Source organism: Ammospiza nelsoni, chromosome 7, assembly GCF_027579445.1.
Source record: "Ammospiza nelsoni isolate bAmmNel1 chromosome 7, bAmmNel1.pri, whole genome shotgun sequence".
NCBI lineage: Eukaryota > Metazoa > Chordata > Aves > Passeriformes > Passerellidae > Ammospiza > Ammospiza nelsoni.
The window spans coordinates 24,215,713-24,235,225 of NC_080639.1; the positions used below are offsets into that span (position 1 = coordinate 24,215,713).

General features: G+C 62.6%; 2 protein-coding genes across 3 annotated transcripts; both read left to right on the forward strand.

Annotated features, from left to right (window-relative positions):
• Positions 1-1,752: 1,752 nt before the first annotated feature.
• On the forward strand, positions 1,753-6,874 carry DNPEP (aspartyl aminopeptidase). Its single transcript, XM_059475959.1, has 15 exons — positions 1,753-1,781; positions 1,912-1,987; positions 2,064-2,152; positions 2,226-2,339; positions 2,662-2,787; positions 2,926-3,056; positions 3,416-3,500; positions 3,933-4,040; positions 4,279-4,356; positions 4,687-4,770; positions 5,057-5,217; positions 5,364-5,403; positions 5,737-5,838; positions 6,196-6,363; positions 6,759-6,874. The coding sequence occupies exons 1-15, from the start codon at positions 1,776-1,778 to the stop codon at positions 6,807-6,809; spliced, it is 1,419 nt and encodes a 472-aa protein (XP_059331942.1). The 5' UTR covers positions 1,753-1,775; the 3' UTR covers positions 6,810-6,874.
• A 793-nt stretch (positions 6,875-7,667) lies between these two features.
• Positions 7,668-18,767, forward strand: PTPRN (protein tyrosine phosphatase receptor type N). 2 transcript variants are annotated; one of them, XM_059475909.1, is made up of 23 exons: positions 7,668-7,791; positions 9,448-9,498; positions 9,690-9,803; positions 10,039-10,144; positions 10,266-10,464; positions 10,622-10,946; positions 11,156-11,272; positions 11,390-11,469; positions 11,545-11,831; positions 12,288-12,374; positions 12,494-12,573; positions 12,797-12,861; positions 15,132-15,344; positions 15,506-15,715; positions 15,806-15,953; positions 16,118-16,191; positions 16,484-16,561; positions 16,694-16,813; positions 16,925-17,091; positions 18,159-18,212; positions 18,324-18,388; positions 18,477-18,550; positions 18,651-18,767. In XM_059475909.1, exons 1-23 carry the CDS (start codon positions 7,695-7,697, stop codon positions 18,720-18,722), a joined length of 2,883 nt encoding a protein of 960 aa, XP_059331892.1. In that variant the 5' UTR covers positions 7,668-7,694; the 3' UTR covers positions 18,723-18,767. The 2 variants fall into 2 exon arrangements, with proteins under 2 accessions (XP_059331892.1, XP_059331893.1); XM_059475910.1 differs by having other exon boundaries at positions 11,390-11,424.
• The last annotated feature ends 746 nt before the right edge of the window (positions 18,768-19,513 follow it).

The following is a 19,513-nucleotide window of genomic DNA, read 5'->3' on the forward strand; positions in this document are numbered from 1 at the left end:
GCACCCGCTGGGTACCCATCCCCTCTGGGCATCCACCGCTGGGGAGCCAGGGCTCTAAATGTCCTCAGGTGTCCCTCAGGCACAGCCTGGGAACCATTCAAGAACTTCTGGCCCTGAGCTGAGTTCTGGCAGCAGGGGGGTGATGCTGGCAGGAGGAGCGTGGGGATGGCTGCCTGGCACACAAGTGCCTTTGACACACGTATCCCAGCTCTGGGCTGGAGTGCTGGGTGCTCCCAGCCTGTCTCCAGCCTGGCCTGGGGGGGGGTCTGGCCCTGTGTTGTGCTGTGGTTGACATGGAGACCCTCCAGCTGTCTGTTTGCAGGGTGCCAGGCAGTGGGAGAGCTCGTTCTCATTTGGTGGTGGGGAGAGGCAGGTGCTGGGGGCTGGGAGCATAAATCCAGAGCTGTCAGGAGCTCTCAGCACGACAGGTCACAGGGTCAGGGGCAGCAGGACCACCAGTTTCCAGTCCTCAGAACACAGACAGCATCTCCAGCTCACAGGGTGCCCACATGGGTGACTCAGGAGCTGGGAATCCAGCTGGCACCCAACACCTGGGCCCCATGCAGCACTCACAGGCTGCCACGTCCATATCCCAAGGCCACATACCCATTGCTAGGAAGGAAGGACCCTGCTGGGAAATGATGCACGAAGACTGATGAAACCCAAAACCTTGCTGCTGCACCCAGCCCATGAAGGGAACCCAGACAAGGGTGGGAGGCACCCTAATCCATGCAAGACCAAGGGGTCCTATCCCTTGGGAGTGCTCCTGGGGCTGACAGGCAGTTTGGGTGCTGCCCTGCCACCATGCCAATGCTCAGAACCCAGTGCATTGCTGTTGTTTAGAGACATTTGCCTCCAACATGGGACCACGGGTTTGTGCCCTGTTTCATGTGGGGGCCAGGCAGTGCCAAGGCAGGGGAGTAACAACGATGGGGGGCTGCAGCTTGGCTGTGACCCACCCCACTCCAAATATACCTAGCCTTAGAGCAAGTGTGTTTTCCTGTGCACCTGCACCCCTCTGCAGGCAGGCCAACCCCATTCTGGGGCAGTCCCTGCTCCCCCAGTTAGCCCTACAACTGTGGCACACTGGAGCAGGATGGGTGACCATCGTTGTGGAGCCTGTCTCTGCCCCTTGCTTCCCATCCCAGTCCCTCCTGGCTGTGTCCCTCTTCCACCCACCCTTAATTCAGCTGTACCCCAGCCTTGTCAGGCTCTGTGTTTGCCTGGCCTGGGCCAGAGTACGGGGTGAGGGGTGCAGGCTGAGAGTGCAAAGTGCATGGCAGGGAGTACAGTGTGGGAGGTGCAGGGTGTGGATCGCGGGGCGCAGGATGCACATTGCCGATTGCGGGGTGTGGATTGCGGGCTGCAGGGCTGGGTGCAGATTGTGGGGTGCAGGGTGCGGATTGTGGGGTGCGGATTGCGGGGTGCAGGGTGCGGATTGTGGGGTGCAGGGGGTGAATGCGGGGTGCAGGGTGCAGATTGCGGGATGCAGGGCCGGGTGCAGATTGCAGGATGCAGGGTGCAGATTGCGGGGTTCAGGGTGCGGATTGCGGGGTTCAGGGTGTGGATTGCAGGGTTCAGGGTGCGGATTGCAGGGTGCAGAGTGTGGATTGCGGGGTGTGGATTACAGGGTGCAGGGTGTGGATTGCCGGGTTCAGGGCGCGGATTGCGGGGTGGGGATTGCAGGGGGCAGAGTTCGGAGTCCGGGCGCAGGCCGCGCGTTCCTCCAGGCCAGCAGGGGGCGCTGTTCGGGCCGGCGCGGGGCGGTGGCGGCCATGCAGGTAGCGGGCGGGCGGCGGGCGCGGGACGGGGTCGGGTCGGTGCCGCCCGGGACGGGGTCCCCGGTCCCGCGGGGGTCCCTGCCCGGGGCGGGGTTTTGCCGGCAATGTGCGGTGACGGCGGTGCCCACAGGCGGCGGCGCAGGGCTCGAAGGCGGCGGCGCAGGAACTGGTGAAGTTCGTGAACCGCAGTCCGTCTCCGTACCACGGTGAGCGCCCGCCCGCTCCCCTCCCCGGCCCTGTTCCTCTTCCCGCGGGCGGCCCTGACGGCTCTTTTCCCCTCAGTGGTGGCCGAATGCCGCAGCCGGCTACTGCAGGCCGGCTTCCAGGAGCTGAAGGAGACGGAGCACTGGGACGTGCGGCCGGCGCAGAAGGTGGGCCCGGCTGGGACGGGGCAGCGGGAGCCGGGGTGGACGGGGCGTCTCACCTCTGCCCCTCTGCCTCCAGTACTTCATCACCAGGAACTACTCCACCCTCATCGCCTTTGCCGTCGGCGGCCAGTTCCAGCCCGGGAATGGGTTCAGCCTGCTAGGAGCCCACACCGACAGCCCCTGCCTCAGGGTAAGGTCACCCGGCTGGCTGCTGAGTCTTTCTCTGGGTTCCTCCAGTTTCATGCCCCAAGCAGAAACTATCCTGACTACCTCTGTGCCCTGCAGCATCATTGTTGGGTCCCTGCACCTTCCAAATGTGTCATCCAGAGCAGCCCCTGCATTGCTCTGCCTGCTGCTGTCTCCTCTGTGTCCCTGGTCCTGAAAACCCCTCACAGCACCCTGTGCTGGCAGCATCAGCAGTGAGGCTCTGGGCATGAGCTGCCCAGTTCCCACCAGCTGCCCGTTCCCCAGCGCTTCATGGTGCCAGCAGTGACACCTCTGCTGCTGCCCAGGTGAAGCGTCGCTCAAAGCGGGGACAGGTGGGCATAGTGCAAGTAGGAGTGGAGACCTATGGAGGGGGCATCTGGAACACCTGGTTCGACCGTGACCTCACCGTGGCCGGGAGGGTGATCATAAAGGTGAGTCTGATTTAGGGCACGCATGGTTGGATAGCTGTGTGTCTCTGGCACTGGGTCACTGACGCCCACGCAGAGTGGGACCTGCTGCAGCCTCTCAGTTCTGCAGGCCTGGCCCCAGAAGGCCTCCTTGTGTTTCAGGACCAAGCCACGGGGCGCCTGGAGCAGCGCCTGGTACATGTGGAGCGGCCCATCCTCCGCATTCCTCACCTGGCCATCCATCTGCAGCGCAGCATCAATGAGAGCTTTGGGCCCAACACCGAGCACCACCTGTAAGGCCTGGCTCAGCCCCGACTCCTGGCCAGCCCTTGGGAGGGCTGGGACCCAGCTAGAGCAAAGCCCCACTTTAGCTCTCCCTTTGGCAGCCACTCATTGCAGTGGGGAGATCTGCAGTGGCTTTTAGCCCCACAGAGTACTTCCAGGAGATGCTTCCAAGCATTTGGGAAAGGACACTGGAGTGTCCTGAGGTGGCACAATAGATTTGTGTTTAAAATGTGCATTCTTCTTCCATTTGGCATATCAGTCATTCCCTGGAGGAGCAAGGCAAACACACCAGGAAGGGTTGGCAGTGTGTGACCCAAGCAGGTGAGGTGAGCAAAGCTCTGGGAGCTAATGTTGCTGACCCCCACAGGGTTCCCATTCTGGCCACTGCAGTGCAGGAGGAGCTGGAAAAGGAGGTGCTTATGGAGTCCACACCTTGCAGTGCTGCGTCCCAGGTGAGCTGTGTGCCAGGGATCAGCAGGGACACTTGCAAGGACCTCATACTTGCCACCTTTGATTTTGAGTCCTCAGGGACCTGCCACCAGGTTCCGCTTCTCCCTGTGGACTGCTGGTAACCTTCCACTCTGCCTCACAGTTGGGCACACAGCACATCTGTTCAGCCATCTCTCTCTCTTCTCACCCTTGCCTGCAGCCAGTGTGGAAGGGTGCATCTCCCTGGGGAGGGAGGGAGGGCAGGGCAGGGAGGGGGGCTAACACAGGGGCATAGAGCTGTCCTGGCTGAGGTGGGGGCTTGAACATGGGAGATGTTAGTAGGAGAGAGGACTTTGCCAACATAAGCAGGATCAGGGACAGCTTTGCAAAAGGAAACCAGGAGTTTCTCCTGCCATCCACTGCCTGCCCTGCCCACAGTTCTGCTTTCTTCCCAGACAGAGCGGCACAGCCCTGTTCTGCTTTCCCTGATCTGCCCCCAGCTGGGGGTGAAGCCAGAGCAGATTGTGGAGATGGAGCTATGCCTGGCAGATACACAGCCAGCGGTGAGTAAGGGCAGGAACCTCCATCTGTCTGCACACAGCCTGCAGGCTGGCACTACACAGGTCTTACCGTGTTACCTGCTGCATGTCCTTTGCCTGGGGCATGCCAGGCTGGGAGCTGAATGGAACTAGAGGGAGCTGCTCCTGAGGGGCAGAGATAAGGGTACCAGAATGGGAATCCAGTGGCAGGTACTTTTTGGTGACCCAGAGCTTGTGCCCCACTCCTCTTGGCTCTCTGCAGACGCTGGGTGGTGCCTTCGATGAGTTCATCTTCTCCCCACGTCTGGACAACCTGCACAGCTGCTACTGCGCCTTGCAGGTGAGAGGGGAAACAACCTGGAGACTGCAGCGTGGCCCCCGTGCACCCCAGCTCAGCTTTGGGCTGGCCAAAGGCTCTGCAGGGAGTTGTGTTCTCATGGAATGGGTCTAGATTGTTGGAGGACCTGGGGTTGGGTGCCCCCTTTGCTGGGTGTGTGGGATTCCCAGCAGCTCCCAGGGGTGACTCTTGCTGTCACTGGGCAATATGTGTGCCCACAAATCCTTCCTCCATGCTTTGAACTCTCCTGGGAGATTTCCTGATGGCTCAGTCCTGAGATTCCCAGGCTGGAGTGGCACTCATGCTGGTGTCCATTCCCCCCTAATCCTGCAGGCCTTGATTGACTCATGTGCAGCACCCTCGTCCCTCTCCGAGGAGCCCAATGTGCGTCTCATCGCGCTTTATGACAACGAGGAGGTGAGCAAGGGGCACAGCCGTGGGGTGGCTGGCACCAGAAGGTGCTCCATGTTCTCTGCTCTTCCCCAGCCATGCCTAGCATTGGAGAGAGCATCCTAGCAGGAGAGAGATCCCACAGCCCAGTGGAGGAAGCAGGGATTTGCTTACAGCCACGTGGAGCATGGCCCAGGCAGGGGTGGGAAGCGCTGGTGTGGCAGGAAGTTGCTTGGCTGTCCTTAGGGAGCAGCCTGACACTCCTGTGGCCCCTGTGGTGCTGCAGGCTTGTGCTGATGGTGATCCTTGGCAGGTAGGGTCAGAGAGTGCACAGGGTGCAGAGTCCTTGCTAACGGAGCTGGTGTTGCGCCGGATCTCTGCGTCGCCGCACAACCTGACAGCCTTTGAGGAGGCAGTGGCCAAGTCCTACATGATCAGTGCTGATATGGCCCATGCTGTGCACCCCAATTATGTGTGAGTAGTCTGAGCCGTGCTACAGGCCTGACAGCCTGCCCTGCCACCTGTGGGATGTATCCCCATCACTCCCCAGGTGGTACAGACAGGACAGTCCTTGTTGCAGCAGGGTATGAGTAAGAGTGTGAAACACTTCTCTTTTGCAGGGACAAGCATGAGGAGAATCATCGTCCAGCCTTCCACAAGGTGAGGGCAGCCCTCTGCTTGGCTCTAGGATGGTTGCTGTCTGTCTGTCCTGCAGTGCTGCTGCCCAGCATTCAAATGGAAAACATTTATCCTGCAATGGGATTTGACTATGCCACATGTCTGATGTTAATCACTTGGGATCCCAGTCTTGTCCATAGAGCTCCTCCCTGCTCTGAGCTGGGGCTGTCCCCATGGAAACACTGTCCCCATCCCCAATGGGCTCACCCAGGAAAGGGAGAATGGATGATATGTTGGGCATTGCCTGGGCATGGGTGTTTCCAGGGCCACTGACTGTTCCTAGGTCCCATCACAGGCCTGCCTTCCTTTGTGCAGGGCCCTGTCATCAAGGTGAACAGCAACCAGCGCTACGCCTCCACAGCTGTCACTGAAGCTGTGATCCGGGACATTGCTGCCCGCGTGGGTGTCCCTCTGCAGGTGAGCCGGACTGGGTGAGCCCTCCTTGAACATCAGGAGTTTGGGCTGCAGCCCTGCCCCTGGGTTCATCAGAGGGGGCCTGTGCCCAAGCTCCACCCCTGTTACCATGTCTGACCCCACTGGGGTCTCTGTGCTGCCTGTTGCTGTGAGGCTCCAGCCCCAGGACTGCCTCAGGGAGCAGGCTGGTGAGCAGAATGGAGCCTGGCCTGAGCGTATCCTATCTCTGGAGCGTTCTTTGAACCCTGGCATGGGTTGATGCTGCTTCCCTGCCCCAGGTCACCTCCCTTCAGGGCTGAGGGCCCATGTGGGAGGCCATGGGGTAGCGTGTGGAGCTGCTGAGGTCTTGCCCCCATGCAGGAGTTCATGGTGCGCAATGACACACCCTGCGGCACCACCATCGGCCCCATCCTGGCCTCCCGCCTGGGGCTGCGCGTGCTGGACATTGGCTGCCCCCAGCTGGCCATGCATTCCATCCGGGAGATGTGCTGCACCTCGGGGGTGCTTCAGAGCATCACCCTCTTCAAGGTGAGCCCTGTGTCCCCCATCCTGAGCTAAAGTTCACTCCCTGCTCCTCTACATCTCCCACATCCCCATGTCCCCAACCAATCCCTGCGTTGGGGCTGAACCCAGCCATCCCACAGAGCTCCCCAGCTCTCTGGAGCAGCTCAGGTACTGGCTGCTTCCGGAGGTGCCCCCTCTCATGCCAGCCTTCCCCAGTGACTGCCATCCCTAAGTAGTTCCTATGGCAACTGGTGCTAGCCTTGAGTCATCGATGAGTTACTATGGCAACGTGGTGCTGCTCTCTGCAAGTAGCTGCCTGCTATGACGCTGTGACTGGGAGATGCTGCCTGCCCCCACTGCCTGTCCCCCCACCCTGCACCGCCTTGCTCAGCCCACCCTGACAGCCTCTCTTCTTCCAGGGCTTCTTCGAGCTCCTGCCAGCGGTCAGCAGCAGCCTGGTGGTCGACTGAACATGGTGGGGAGGGCGTAGCAGTGGGTTTAGTCCTGGGGCCATTAAAGCATTTCTGTCTCACCAGCGAGTGGTCCATGACTGTGGCTGGGGCTGATGTATGTGGCTCCCCCTGGGGACTCCCATCGCTCGCACCTGTGCTCTCCTCTGGAACCGTGAGCAAGGTCCATCCACAATCCCTTGTCGAGGGGTGCTGGGGGTCCCAGCTAAGGGGCCGGAGGACAGGGCTCAGCTTTTACTCAGGGAGAGCTGGTGGGAGGATGTCCGGTCTGGTGCAGCGCTGGGGCCGCCCCTTTCCCCAGGAATGAGCCTGCGGCCGTGTGCGCACGGATCTGCCGGCGCCAGACCCGGAGCTGCTCGCCGGGGCCGGTTCAGGGGGTCCCTGCCCGGGCCGGGGGCTGCCTTCTGCCCGCGGCCGATGCCCGGGCGGTGCCGCCGGGCGGGGCACGAGGGTGCGGCTCCGCGCTCGCCGCTCATTGGGCGGCTCTCAGGGGCGTGTCCCAGACGGGAGCCAGTGTGACCGCAGGGCAGGGAAGGGGCGGGCGCTGATTGGCGGGGGCGCTGCTGGCGCTGTGGCACACCCCCGGGGAGGCGTGGCTCGCCCCCCGGGGACGCGGCGATTGGCGGGGCGCTCGGCCGCCTCTCCCCGGAGCGAGGTGTGATTGGCCCCGCCGGACAGCGCGGGGCGTGAGCGCGGCGCTGAGGGCAGCCGCGCGGGTTTCTGATTGGCCGCTGCGTAGGGGGGGCGGGGCGCCGCGGCAGCGCGCAGCGCGGCATTGGCGGGGCGGTGGCGGCGGGCGGGGCGCGCGGCGCGGCGGGGCGCGGGTTGGCGGCGGCGGCGGGGGCGCGGCCGGCGGGTGCGCCATGGTGCGGCCGTGAGCGGAGCATGGGGCGGCGGCTCCTCCGGGCGCTCCTCTGCCTCCTCCTCCTGGCCGGCCGCGGGCAGCTGCGTGACGGCGCCGCCGCCGCCACCGCCGCACACGGTGAGACCGCGACCCCGGGCAGGGCGGCTTTACCCCGGGCTGCGCGAGGGCCGGAAGGAGATTCCCGGGGAGTGGCGGGGCTGGGACTCCGCGGCCGGCGCGGTCGCCGCCGCTGTAGGGTGCTGTCACGGCGTGCAGCGGTGACGCCGGCCCCTGGCGGATAGCGGGACCGGGCGGCCCGGGACCGGCACCGCGGGTGCGCCATTGGCACCGGGGACGCCGCTCTCCCGGGACTGCCGGGCCGGTGGGTGTGCTAAACCCGGGGCACCCCGCCGGCTGTAGAGGTGCCGCCCCGCCGGGCCCGAGAGCCAGCAGCTACGGGACGGGAGCAGAACGGTGATTGCTCATGCCCGGGCCAAAGCCGGTGCCGGGGCTGCCGCAGGGTTGGGGAGCCCGGGCCAGCGGCCCTGAGCGTGGCTTGCTCCGAGACCGTGCCGCCCTTTAGCCGCCCTCCGCCTCTAAGTGCGGCCGCCCGGGCCGGTGCACCCGCTCTTCTCCAGGTCGGTCCGTGTGGGCCGTGCTTGGAGCTTTCGGGGACCCGAGTGTCGCTGTCGATAGCAGGGCTGCAGCCCACCGGCACGGCACGGCACGGCACGGCCCGGGCTCCGCTGACTCACTACCGGGCGCCCGAGGCTGCTGCGCCCCTCGTCCTCCAGCGGCCCGGGAGTGCCGGGGTGGATCCGGCTGGACCGCGGGGTCCGCTGCCCCCGGGAGCAAGCAGGGAATGGTGCCGGTGCCGTGACGGCTGCGGCCGAGCACTCCCCTGGCCGGGGGAGCCTCCCGGAGCCGGGGCCACCGCCCCTCCCGGCGGAGCGCGGCGTCTCGGCGGGAGAACGCGGCGCCGCTTCAGCACCGCGGACAGCGCCGGCCCTGCCGCCCTGCTCGGCCCCGCTGCCGCCGTCCCCGGGGTCTCCCCCGGCCGTGGGTCCCGTGCCCCGCACAGGCAAGGCCTCCGCCCCGGGGGACGCCGGCCGGGGGTGCCGGGGTTCCGAGGACCCTCATCCCCACTAGCCCCCTTCCCCGCGGCGGGCTTGACGGGCCCCTCCCTCCCCTCCCCCCGGTTGTTTTCTCGTTCATTCCTTGCCATCCGGGGCTGAGTCATCGCCTGCTGCCGTCTCGCTGCTGACGGTCTTGGACCGAAACGGGGGGGGAGAGGAAGGGGGAAGCCGCCCCCTGCCCAAGTGCTGCCCGCCGAAGGGGTTGGAGAGGTACACACCGCACACCCCCAAGAGCACTACATCCGTGCTTTGGGGTCCGCCTGTCAGGGAGAGTGGATTCCCGTGTCACTGGGTTGCATCCCTTCCTCGTAGTACCACATGTAGGAGGGCAGCAGATGTGGTTTTGCAGGTCTCTGCTGCCTCAGTCTTACCTTCCTAACTGCCATCACCCCAAAAAAACTCCAGGCCTTCCCCACTCTCCAGAGCCAAGGGCATACTTTCTACACAGCCCCCATCTTGTCTCTGAGGGGCAGAACAGACTGGCACCGAGCCTCTGCCATGGGCTACAAAGCTGTGTCCCCTCCCACCATCGCCACATTGGGTTCCTGTGCTGCTTTTCTGGAGCGTAGGGATCCCCCAAGCAGCTGGTGATGAGCAGATTCCATTGGAGTCCCCCTTGAATGCTGTGCTGACTGGTCTGTCTGTCTGTCTGTCCCAGGCTGCCTGTTTGACCGAAGGCTGTGCTCCCCGCAGGAGGTGTGTGTGCAGGGTAAGTGGCGAGCAGGGGTGCAGGGATCCCCTCTCCCTTCCCATGTGTGTGTGAAGGGTACAGGGATGCCCTGCAGGGGTGCCTAGGGTGCAGTGCAAGGAGGCATGGCAGGAGGAAGGTGGGGCTGTGCCTGGAGAGCCTCACATCGGGGTGTTTGTTCATCCGGTCCCGCTCTCTTCCTTCTCTGGCAGATGGGCTGTTTGGGCAATGCCAGGTGGGCTCCGTGCAGGACAGACCCTACTTTCAGGTCACATCTCCCGTGCTCCAGCGCCTGCAGGATGTCTTGCGGCATCTCATGGCACAAGGTGAGCGGGGGAGCGTGGGGGAAGTCCCTGGGATCCTGCAGGGAGGGGATGTCGGGTAGAATTTCCTATTGGCACTAGAGCTGTCTGTGGTCCTGCTGGCCCAGGGTGGGCTGAGGAGGCGTGGGGTCAAACCCCGGCCATGGGACACAGGGTCAGAATACCAGGACGGCATCCCCTGCACTCACACCACGGTCCCCAGGCTGCCTCCATGTCTCACAGCCTCCTCCCATGGCAGGGCTGTCGTGGCAGGACGGCATCACCCAGTATGTGATCTCTCAGGAGATGGAGCGCATCCCCCGCCTCCGCCTGCCGCCCTCGCTGGAGCCGGTGGCCAGGGACAGGTAGGAGAGCGCCGGCAGAGCTCAATGGAGCAGCGAGGGCTTTGTTCCCCAGATCGGGGGGGATAGGGGAGGGACGTGTCCCTTTACCCGGTGAGTTACCCCAGCGCTGTTTGCCTTCGAGGTTCCTGCCTCTCCGCAGCGAGCCCCGGCGAGCCCCGCTGGCCCCGGACCCCGGCCTGCCCGCAGCTCAGCATCCGGAGCAGCCCCCAGCGCTGCTGCTTTCCCCGCTGGTGCAGCGGTACCTGGAGCACGTCCTGCTGCCCTCCCCACCCCAGCTGGCCTACGAGGAGGCTCTGCTCAATCCCTACTCCTACCACAAGGTAAGCTGGGGGTGAGCGCCTTCTCCTGGGCAGAAAAGTAGAGATTGGCAGGGAGCTGCTGCACTCCCAGCACTTTGCTGCAGGTGCTGGGGTACCCCCTGCCTCCACCGTGGGGTGACAGGGGACCTGTGAGGTTTGCCGTGTGTTTTGGTTGCAGTTCGGCTATCAGGATGGTGCTCACCAGCATCCCAGCGGCTCAGCCAGGCAGAGCTCTGAGACCTCCTCGCTGCTGGGCCGGGTCCCTGCCCAGGCCCTCTTTGGGGCTGGCCCTGTGCCCTCCTATGGCGGGCAGCCAGGAATGGATGGGGGGCATCTTTTCCAGGACTTGGGCATGCTTTCCCTGCCCAGAGAGAAAGCTGGCCGCCCGGACATTGCCAGCACCAGGCTCCAGCACAGCTTGCGGCTCCCCAGTGACTACAGAAACGTAGAGGAGAGGGAGCAGCAAGCACCCCTGGCTGCCCAGCCACCCTCTGCACAGACGGGTACCTTGTTCTCCAGCCAGGCACAATCCTTGTCCCTGTCCTGTGCCCACAGCCACGAGTTCCTCGTGGCTCACACTTTCCCTCCTCTTTGGGTTTATGCCCATGGGCAGAATGTCCCTGCAACCCCACCTGCTCCATCTGCTTCATCCCTGGCCCCTGGTCTCCCTGCAGATGCAGAGCACCCAACCAGATGCTATGTCCTCTTGCAGATGCTGCCCTGAAGAGACTGGCTTCTCTCCTGGCCAGCTATGGCCTGGGACTGCCAGAACTGAGTCCCCAGCAGATAAGCAGCCTATCCACCCTCCTCCAGCTGCTCCAGAGCTCTGGTGAGCTGGGTGCAGGGATGGGACAAGCAGGGGCTGGCAGCAGATGCCCTGTTTCAGGGTAGGGAGTGTTGCCTTTTGGGGTGGGTGTTGCAGGATCTCTGTCTCTCTCCTTTCCAGGTGTTACTGGCCCTGAAGTGCCCACAGCAAAACGGGTGGGTTTGCAGCAGGGTGATGCTGGAGGAGGTGCCATGGCACAGGTGGGATGAGGGGGAGGAGACATTTCCCCAAGGCTCTCCTCAGAGATTCCAGCTTCTCCTTTTTTCTCCCTTCAGGTGATGGAGGGGAACATGCAGCATGGAGAGGAGCCAGTGCCCCCTTCTTCTGCAGTGCCAACCCCCAAAATCCCAGCCAGCAGCTCCCCAGGGGATGGAACGAAGGGCAAGGCAGCACCCTCACCAGCTCCCCGGGCTGAGCCACAGCAGGGACACAGTGGGGATGCACTCAGCCCCGGGAAGAACATTGTGGTGGAGAAGAAGAGCTACACAGAGATGAAGGACAGTGGGGCACAACAGGGCATGCGGCCGCTAGACGAGTATGGCTACATCATCACAGACCAGAAGTGAGAGCTGGGGATCATGCAAGGGGGTCTGCATGTGTCAAGGGTCTGTATCTCCCCACCAACAGCTGTCACAGCTTCACATGCTTGGCTGAACCTGTTGGTTCTTTGGTAGGGCCGGGTTTCTATGGGGTCAGCTCCCACTGATCCATTCTCTACCCACAGCCCTTGTTCCACCCCAAAGCCTTCCTCTCCCAGCCCACACCAAGGCCAGAGCTCACTGTTGCAGGATGGAAGGCTGGGAGTGTGTGTGCACGAATGTCTCTGCACACTCGTGTGCAAGGGGGGTCAGCTCACCCCCACCCACAATCACCACAGTGTCACCTCCTGCCCAACCTGACATCTGCTGTGTGCTTGGGACTCCCTGAGCCTGCCTGTCCCTGCTCCCTGACTGTGGGGAGCACAGGGCTGTCCCCTCACCCCTGCCCCCTGCTCCTCACTGTGACACTGTCCCCACAGGCCCCTGGGGCTGGCTGCTGGTGTGCAGCTGCTGGAGCTCCTGGCCAAGCACCTCCACCTCTCCACCGCCAGCTTCATCAACATCAGGTGAGGTCCTGGTGCCACGGGGACAGGAGGGACTGGGCTGTGGCAAGGGTGGGTAGGGGGTCTGCATTTCCAGCTCTCACACTCTGAGAGCTCTCACACTCTCTCCCTGTCCCTGGCAGCGTTGTGGGTCCTGCACTTACCTTCCGCATCCGACAGAACCCCCAGAACTTCTCCCTGGCAGATGTGGCCAGCCAGACTGGTGAGCTGGGCAGCATCCCCCTGATCTCGTTCCCCTCTTCCCCTCCCAGCTGTGGGGTGCCCTTCCAGGCACCAGGGGGCGAGGGCTCCTGCTGTCCATCCCCCCTGCCTTGGCTGCAGTGGGGAGCTGCAGGGGCAGCTGTCAGAGCTATCCCCTGGCTCTGTTTCTGGGGGCTCTCGTGTGGAGGGGAGCATGCCTCTGACCATCTCCTCCCTGTCCACAGAGCAAGTGAAGGGAGAGCTGGAGCACGAGCTGGGCCTCAAGATTGTGCAAACAGGAGTGGGAGAGGTAGGAGTGAGCAAGGATTCCATCCTTGGGGCTGAGGGGGGCAGGGATAGGGCAGTGGGGATGCTGCCACTGGGTACAAGCCAGGGGCCCCCAGCCCTGGGGTACAGGCGCCTTTGTGAGTGAGTTGTCCCTGCCACTCTGTGGGGCAGCTGGAGAGTAGAGGAGACTGGGCAGTGTTTGGGATGCTGTGCTGGAGATAGACTCCAGTCCTGTGTTGGAGGACTCCTGTTGGACACTGCTCCACTCCTGTCTGTCCATCATCCCCCTCCACTGCCTGGCAGCCCCATCCTGCCCGAGGCTCTCAACTCCTTCCCAAACAAAAGCTCCACAGTGTTTAAAGGTGGTTTGAGAGGGGTTCCCATAGGCTTTTCTTCCCCCCAAGACCAGAGGGGTGCAGGCTGTATCCCTCAAGGCTCATCCTCACCCTGCCTCCCTCCAGCCTGCACACCCATCTCAGCTGTGGCCTGGGCACCCGAGCACTGGGATGTTCCCAGGGCACCCCACAAACCATAGCTAGGCAGGCAAAATGCCATCATGTCCCCAGAGAATGGCAAAGCAGCTGGAGGCAGGGATGGAACAGGAGCCATCTGTTTGGAGAGGGGTTCCCCCTCCCCATGCTCCTCTGAGGAACCACAGGAACAGTCTCCTGGGGCAGGGAACCGGGGCTGGAGACAAGGACCAAGCCTGGCTCCTGTGTTTGCAGCCTGAGGAGGAAAAATGGTGTTGCACATCCCCAGCCCAGTGTCCCCATTTCTCACTTCTTGTCATGTGTCTGTAGTTGTGAGCAGGGAGGAAGGAAGGAGGGAAAGAAGGGGGAACTTTGCAGGAGGCCATGAAGAAGGGGTGGCCTGGCCACTGAGGCAACCTGTGTCTATCTGCAATATGCAGAGTGTGTCCATGGCAATGCCTTTTGATGAGGCAGGGGGCAGGAACTGGGGTAGATGTCAGAGATGACAAAGATGGAGCTCAGAGGAAGCTGAGGCAGCTTTGCAAACCCCCTTTTGCACTGACCTTCCCAGTTCTAACCAACTTGTGCTTTTCCTTCATTCCCTCCCGACTCTGGACTTGGTGGGGCTGGTGCAAGATTTGAGGAAGAGGGATGTAGGGAGGCAGGGAGACAGCAGGGCCTGGGCAGGCCTTGGGAGAGAAATCCCTTCTGTCCCCCCTGGCTCTGTGGACACCTCCAGGGGCTGCAGGGCTGCTGGGAGGTGCTGGGGCTGCTGGGTGCCCTGGCTGCAGGACTGGCTGCACCCTGTTGGCAGCTGGGTGCTGGGGGGCAGTGGCTGCAGGGACACCCAGGCTGGGGACATCCCCAGGCGATGACGAAGATGATGATGATGTAGTTGATGATGGTGCAGTGTTCCCTCGGTAACCTCATCAGGCTCACAGCCAATGGGAGGCCGTGGCAGTGAGGTAATGCAGGGCTCTGGCAGCTCATTGGGCACAGGAGGTTTGAATTGGTGATGGCCCAGGATCCCTGTGCTGCCCTAGCTGGACCTAGGCAGTCATGGCATTGACAGGAACGTCTTGTCCAGCAAGGCCTGAGCAACATCCTGTGCCAGCATGGGGCTGGCATGGGTTGGGGTGTCTCCCACAGACACAGGGAAGGAGCCCTAGAGACACTACCAGCAAGGTAGCAGGGGCTGCTCTGTGTCCAAACAAATGAGGGCAACAGGGAGAACTTGTCCCCTGGCTGCTACAGCTGGGATGGTACCAGCAGTGCTGGCATATTGCCCGCCCTGCCTCCCTCAGGGTCCTGCTGTGGAGCAGTGGCTGCAGGGGACAGGCAGCCTCAGTTGGGCAAGTCCCTGGAAGTGGCACAGTCTCAGTGCTGCAGTTGCCTCTCCTACACCGTTAACTCCTGAATTCAGCCCTTGTTGATCTCCAGCTGGGCAGAAGGTGGTCATGGAACCAGAGTACTAAAGGGCTATTGCTTGCCTTGTAGAAGGGCAGTCCAGGCTGGGTTTGCCTCAGGCAGCAGCCCTGAGTGCTGGAGGCAGAAGTCACTGCTACCTGGGCTTGGCTAAGCTCCTGCAGCTCCAGGGACACCATTGTAGCAGTTCCCCATGTGACACAGAGATGGGTGCACTCTGCCTCACCCCAGTGACACCAGCTCTGCCCCTGCTGAGGGTGCTGGGAGAATCAGCACCCTCAGGAAGGGGAAGGAAGAACCCTTGCTCTGTTTTAACCCCCAGCAACCCCAGATGTGCAGCAGAATAGGGTCTCTGTCCCCCAGCCCCACACTAACTAACCTTTGGCTTGGTCCCCAGCGCAATGAGGCTGCTGCCTACTCGCGCCCATCCCGCTTCGGGGACGGCTTCCACTCGGTGCTGCTGACCTTCATCGCCCTGGCCTGCGTGGCAGTCCTTGCCATCGCCGTGTCCGCCGCCCTCTGCCTCCGGCGCCACGCCAAGCAGCGGGAGAAGGAGCGCCTGGCTGCCCTGGGGCCCGAGGGTGCTGCTGACACCACCTTCGAGTACCAGGTAGGGCCCGTGGCATGCGGGACCCCGCGGGATGTGGGACCCCGCGGGATGTGGGACCCCGTGAGATGCATTTCTGCCGCGTGTCAGCATCACTCGGGGTGCACAGAGCTGCCCTGTGGTGGCACAGTGGCCGAGGGACAGGGCTCTTGCTGCCTTCCCAGGAGCTGTGCCGCCAGCACATGGCCGCCAAGTCTCTCTTCGGCCGCGCTGATGCTCCAGCAGCACCAGCAGAGACTTCGAGGGTGAGCAGTGTCTCGTCCCAGTTCAGCGACGCCCCACAGCCCAGCCCCAGCTCCCACAGCAGCACGCCCTCCTGGTGCGAGGAGCCTGTCCAGTCCAACATGGACATCTCCACTGGACACATGATCCTGGTGAGCCAGCCGGGAGGGAGGGAGCCAGCCCCCTCCCCAGCCCTGCCTCTGCCCCTCTGCTGCTGGGCTGACTTCCACCCTCTGCCCCAGGCCTACATGGAGGACCACCTCCGCAACCAGGACCGGCTGGCCAAGGAGTGGCAGGCGCTCTGTGCCTACCAAGCTGAGCCCAGCGTCTGCTCCATCGCCCAGAGTGAAGCCAACCTGAAGAAGAACCGCAATCCTGACTATGTGCCCTGTGAGCATCCCAGCCACCCTGCCCCACGGATCAGCCCCAGGCACCAGCTGTCCTGCTGGAGCAGGGCGTGAGGCATGGGGACGCTCAGGGCCGTGGCTGGTTGCAGCATTAGTGTGCCTGCAGCTCCTCTAGCCACTCACCAAGTCTCCTGGCCTGTTCCCTAGATGATCACGTGAGGATCAAGCTGAAAGCTGAGAGCAACCCATCCCGCAGTGACTTCATCAATGCCAGTCCAATCGTGAGTGATCACTCCTGCCCTGCCACCCTGCTCCTTGGTGTGTCCAGCCCAGGTGAGGTTTTCACTCTGGGATGGAGCTGGACTGAAGTTACATCCCTCAGGGCTATAGATGGGAGCTTTGTGCCTGCCCCATTCCTCAAACTATTGTTAAATCCTATTTTCATCCTGGCTGGGGCACCTGAATCTCCCTTCCCAGCCTTCCTATCACCCCTGGAGTATTTCTCTACTCCTTCAAGTGTCACCAACCCTTGGCTGAAGAGCATGAAGTGTGATACCCCCTTTCCTGCTCCAGATTGAGCATGACCCACGGATGCCAGCGTACATTGCCACGCAGGGGCCGCTGTCCCACACCATTGCTGACTTCTGGCAGGTGAGTGTCACACAGCTGTGCCAGCACATCGGGGTCCCTTTGTGTGCTGCCCACAAACTGGGTCACAGGGGCTTTACTGCCCTCCCCCCTGGGCTGTCCCCCAGCAGTGAAACCCCCTTGCCTTGCCCACAGATGGTGTGGGAACATGGCTGCACTGTCATTGTCATGCTGAGCCCCCTGGCCGAGGACAGTGTCAAGCAGTGTGACCGCTACTGGCCAGATGAAGGCTCCTCCCTTTACCACATTTATGAGGCAAGTGTGGCAGGCGGCCTGGGGCATGGACCATCTTCTGGTCCCCGTCCCCCTGAGTATCAGTGCAGCACTTGCCTGGCACTGATGCTCAAGCTCTGCCTCGCTTGGCAGGTGAACCTGGTGTCAGAGCACATCTGGTGCGAGGATTTCCTGGTGCGCAGCTTCTACCTGAAGAACGTGCAGTCGCAGGAGACCCGCACCCTGACGCAGTTCCACTTCCTCAGCTGGCCGGCGGAGGGCATCCCCACCACCACCCGGCCCCTCCTCGACTTCCGCAGGTGAGCGCCCACCTGGCACCGTGCCAGCCCTTGGGGAGCCGGCGTGATCCCAAATGCAGGCACTGATGGACCAGGTGAGGACATCGCTGCCACGATGATGGGGATCGGGGCCATGGCATGGACCAGGTGCAAGACTAGGAGCTGCCATGGATGAGGGGAGAGCAGAAAATATAGGTTTTGGCCAACTTGGGATGAGGCTCAACAGAGTTTGGTGGGTAAGAAACCTCTGGCTGACATTGCCAGGGCTCTCCAGCCTTTACACGGAGGGTAGGAAAAGTGCTCTTCCCCTGAGCTGGCATGGAGGGCAACATTGACTGGCACCTTCCCCAGCCATGGGTGCAAGAAATCCCCAGAGCCAGCCTTAAACTGGCTGTGACCCATTGCTCCCAATGCTCTATAGCCAGTGGTGGATCCCTAGCTAGCCCAGGGCAAGGGCTGCAGGACTGGGACTGCTCCCAGGAGACTTGCCTGCCCAGGTCTTTAGGTCCCTGGTGGTGGTGGGCTCTTGGCAGGCACAGGCTGCTCACTGTCCCTGGGTTGTGTGGGGCAAGAGACCTAGCCTAGGGCAGAGGGGGTGTCTCTGAGCATGTTGCCCTCCTCTCAGTCCCGCTCACGCTCTCTCTCTCTCTCTGTCTGTCTCTGTCTCTCTCTCGCAGCTGCCGGCGTCATTTTTGTGATTTGCAGCTAGTAATCTGGCTCCAGTTGCATAGTCACAAAAGTGATCGTTGGCAGCCGTGCCTGCTGCATGGAGCATGCCAGGAGCCCCAGCGGCGCCTGGCCCAGCCTCACACCCCACCGGACCAGAGCCGCTCCCGGGGGTCCTGCCACTGCTCCCCTCCCCAGGCTGGCACCTGAGAAACTCAACTCCTTTCCCTGCCCACTTTCCACTCGTGGTCCCCATCCCATGTCCAGCACCAATGTGGAGGCAGGAGGAGCCATGAGCGGGACCCCCAGGGCCACATCATGGTGTGCTGTTGCCCTGCCCCACCCAGCACAGCAAGGGACACCTAGCACAGCCTTGACCCGGGCACAGCAGGGCACTGACCTGTTCCCTCTTATCCTTGCAGGAAGGTGAACAAGTGCTACCGGGGTCGCTCCTGCCCTATTATCGTGCACTGCAGGTACTGCAGGGGATGGAGGGGCGTTTGGGGGTGACTGAAGGCTAGGACCTGCTGCCCAGGACCAGTCCCACTGCAACCAGCTCCCCTGGACCAAGCATCTGTGTTTTGCAGTGACGGCGCAGGCAGGACTGGGACGTACATCCTTGTCGACATGGTCCTGAACCGAATGGCCAAAGGTAGGTGCAGGGAAGCACCATTTCTGCCCTCTCCCTGAGCCTGGCCTGTGAACTCCCCTCCTAGCACCCCTCTCTCCCTCTGCCCCAGGGGTGAAGGAGATAGACATAGCTGCTACTCTGGAGCACATCCGAGATCAGCGGCCCGGTATGGTGCAGACCAAGGTACGCCCCAAACTGGGGATCCTCTCCCTGCACATCAGCATACATAACCCCTGGGGCTGAGGTGGCAGGGACCCTCACGTCTCCTGCTGTGCTCCTGCAGGACCAGTTTGAGTTTGCACTGACAGCTGTGGCCGAGGAAGTGAACGCCATCCTGAAGGCACTGCCGCAGTGATGGCAAGGAGCCCTCCCTCCCCTCCCCTCCCCTCCCCTCCCCTCCCCTCCCCTCCCCTCCCCTCCCCTCCCCTCCCCTCCCCTCCCCTCCCCTCCCCTCCCCTCCCCTCCCCTCCCCTCCCCTCCCCTCCCCTCCCCTCCTGTCTGCTCCCTGCCCTGCGCTTCACACTCTCCTCACCGGCCTCTGGGCCGCTCTCCCTGTAAAATGGTGTCTGTGCTTCTGGCTCTGCTCCCCGTGCCCCCAGGCGCCCCTTCCCATCTCCCCAAGGACATTGACCTCAGGCCCTCTGTGTGCAGGAACCCCATCACACCCACTGTCACCTCACAGGGGACAGGGCTTGGTGGCCCTTATGCCCTGTGGAGGGGGACACCAGGTGGTGCTGCTGGGAACTGGCAGGGGGACTCCCCAACCTGTCAGTTCTGTTAGCTCTCTTCCTGTACCCATGTGGGGGGTAGAAGTGGGACCAGGGGTCCTCCACAGTTGGGGGGAGCATGGGGTGCAGGGGGGCCTGGCCCAGCCCCACTCCAGGTCCCCTTTGTGTGCTCCCTGCCTAGTCACTCAAGCAGAAGAAAAATTTCTAGAGAACTATAATTTTGTATCTTGATGTGAATAAAGTTCGTGTGTCACGTTCGTGCAGCTGCAGCCAGGCCTGGCCTCTGACTGTGTGTATTGGGATGGCACAGGGAGGAAATGGGACGTTCATCCACCTCTATCCCTGCACTCTGCAACTGCCAGACAAGCACGGCTCACCTGCAGGCAAAGACGAGAACCCTGCGTCTCCAGCCCAGAAA

Bases quoted from the DNA above. Each gene is read 5' to 3' on its own strand.
- DNPEP (XM_059475959.1), top strand. The intron at 3,057-3,415 runs GTAAGGCCTGGC...TGACCCCCACAG, and splicing joins CCCAACACCGAGCACCACCT to GGTTCCCATTCTGGCCACTG. The intron at 5,839-6,195 runs GTGAGCCGGACT...GCCCCCATGCAG, and splicing joins GCGTGGGTGTCCCTCTGCAG to GAGTTCATGGTGCGCAATGA.
- PTPRN (XM_059475909.1), top strand. From the start codon at position 7,695: ATGGGGCGGCGGCTCCTCCGGGCGCTCCTCTGCCTCCTCCTCCTGGCC. The intron at 11,470-11,544 runs GTGGGATGAGGG...TTCTCCCTTCAG, and splicing joins GAGGAGGTGCCATGGCACAG to GTGATGGAGGGGAACATGCA. The intron at 15,716-15,805 runs GTGAGCCAGCCG...CCTCTGCCCCAG, and splicing joins CCACTGGACACATGATCCTG to GCCTACATGGAGGACCACCT.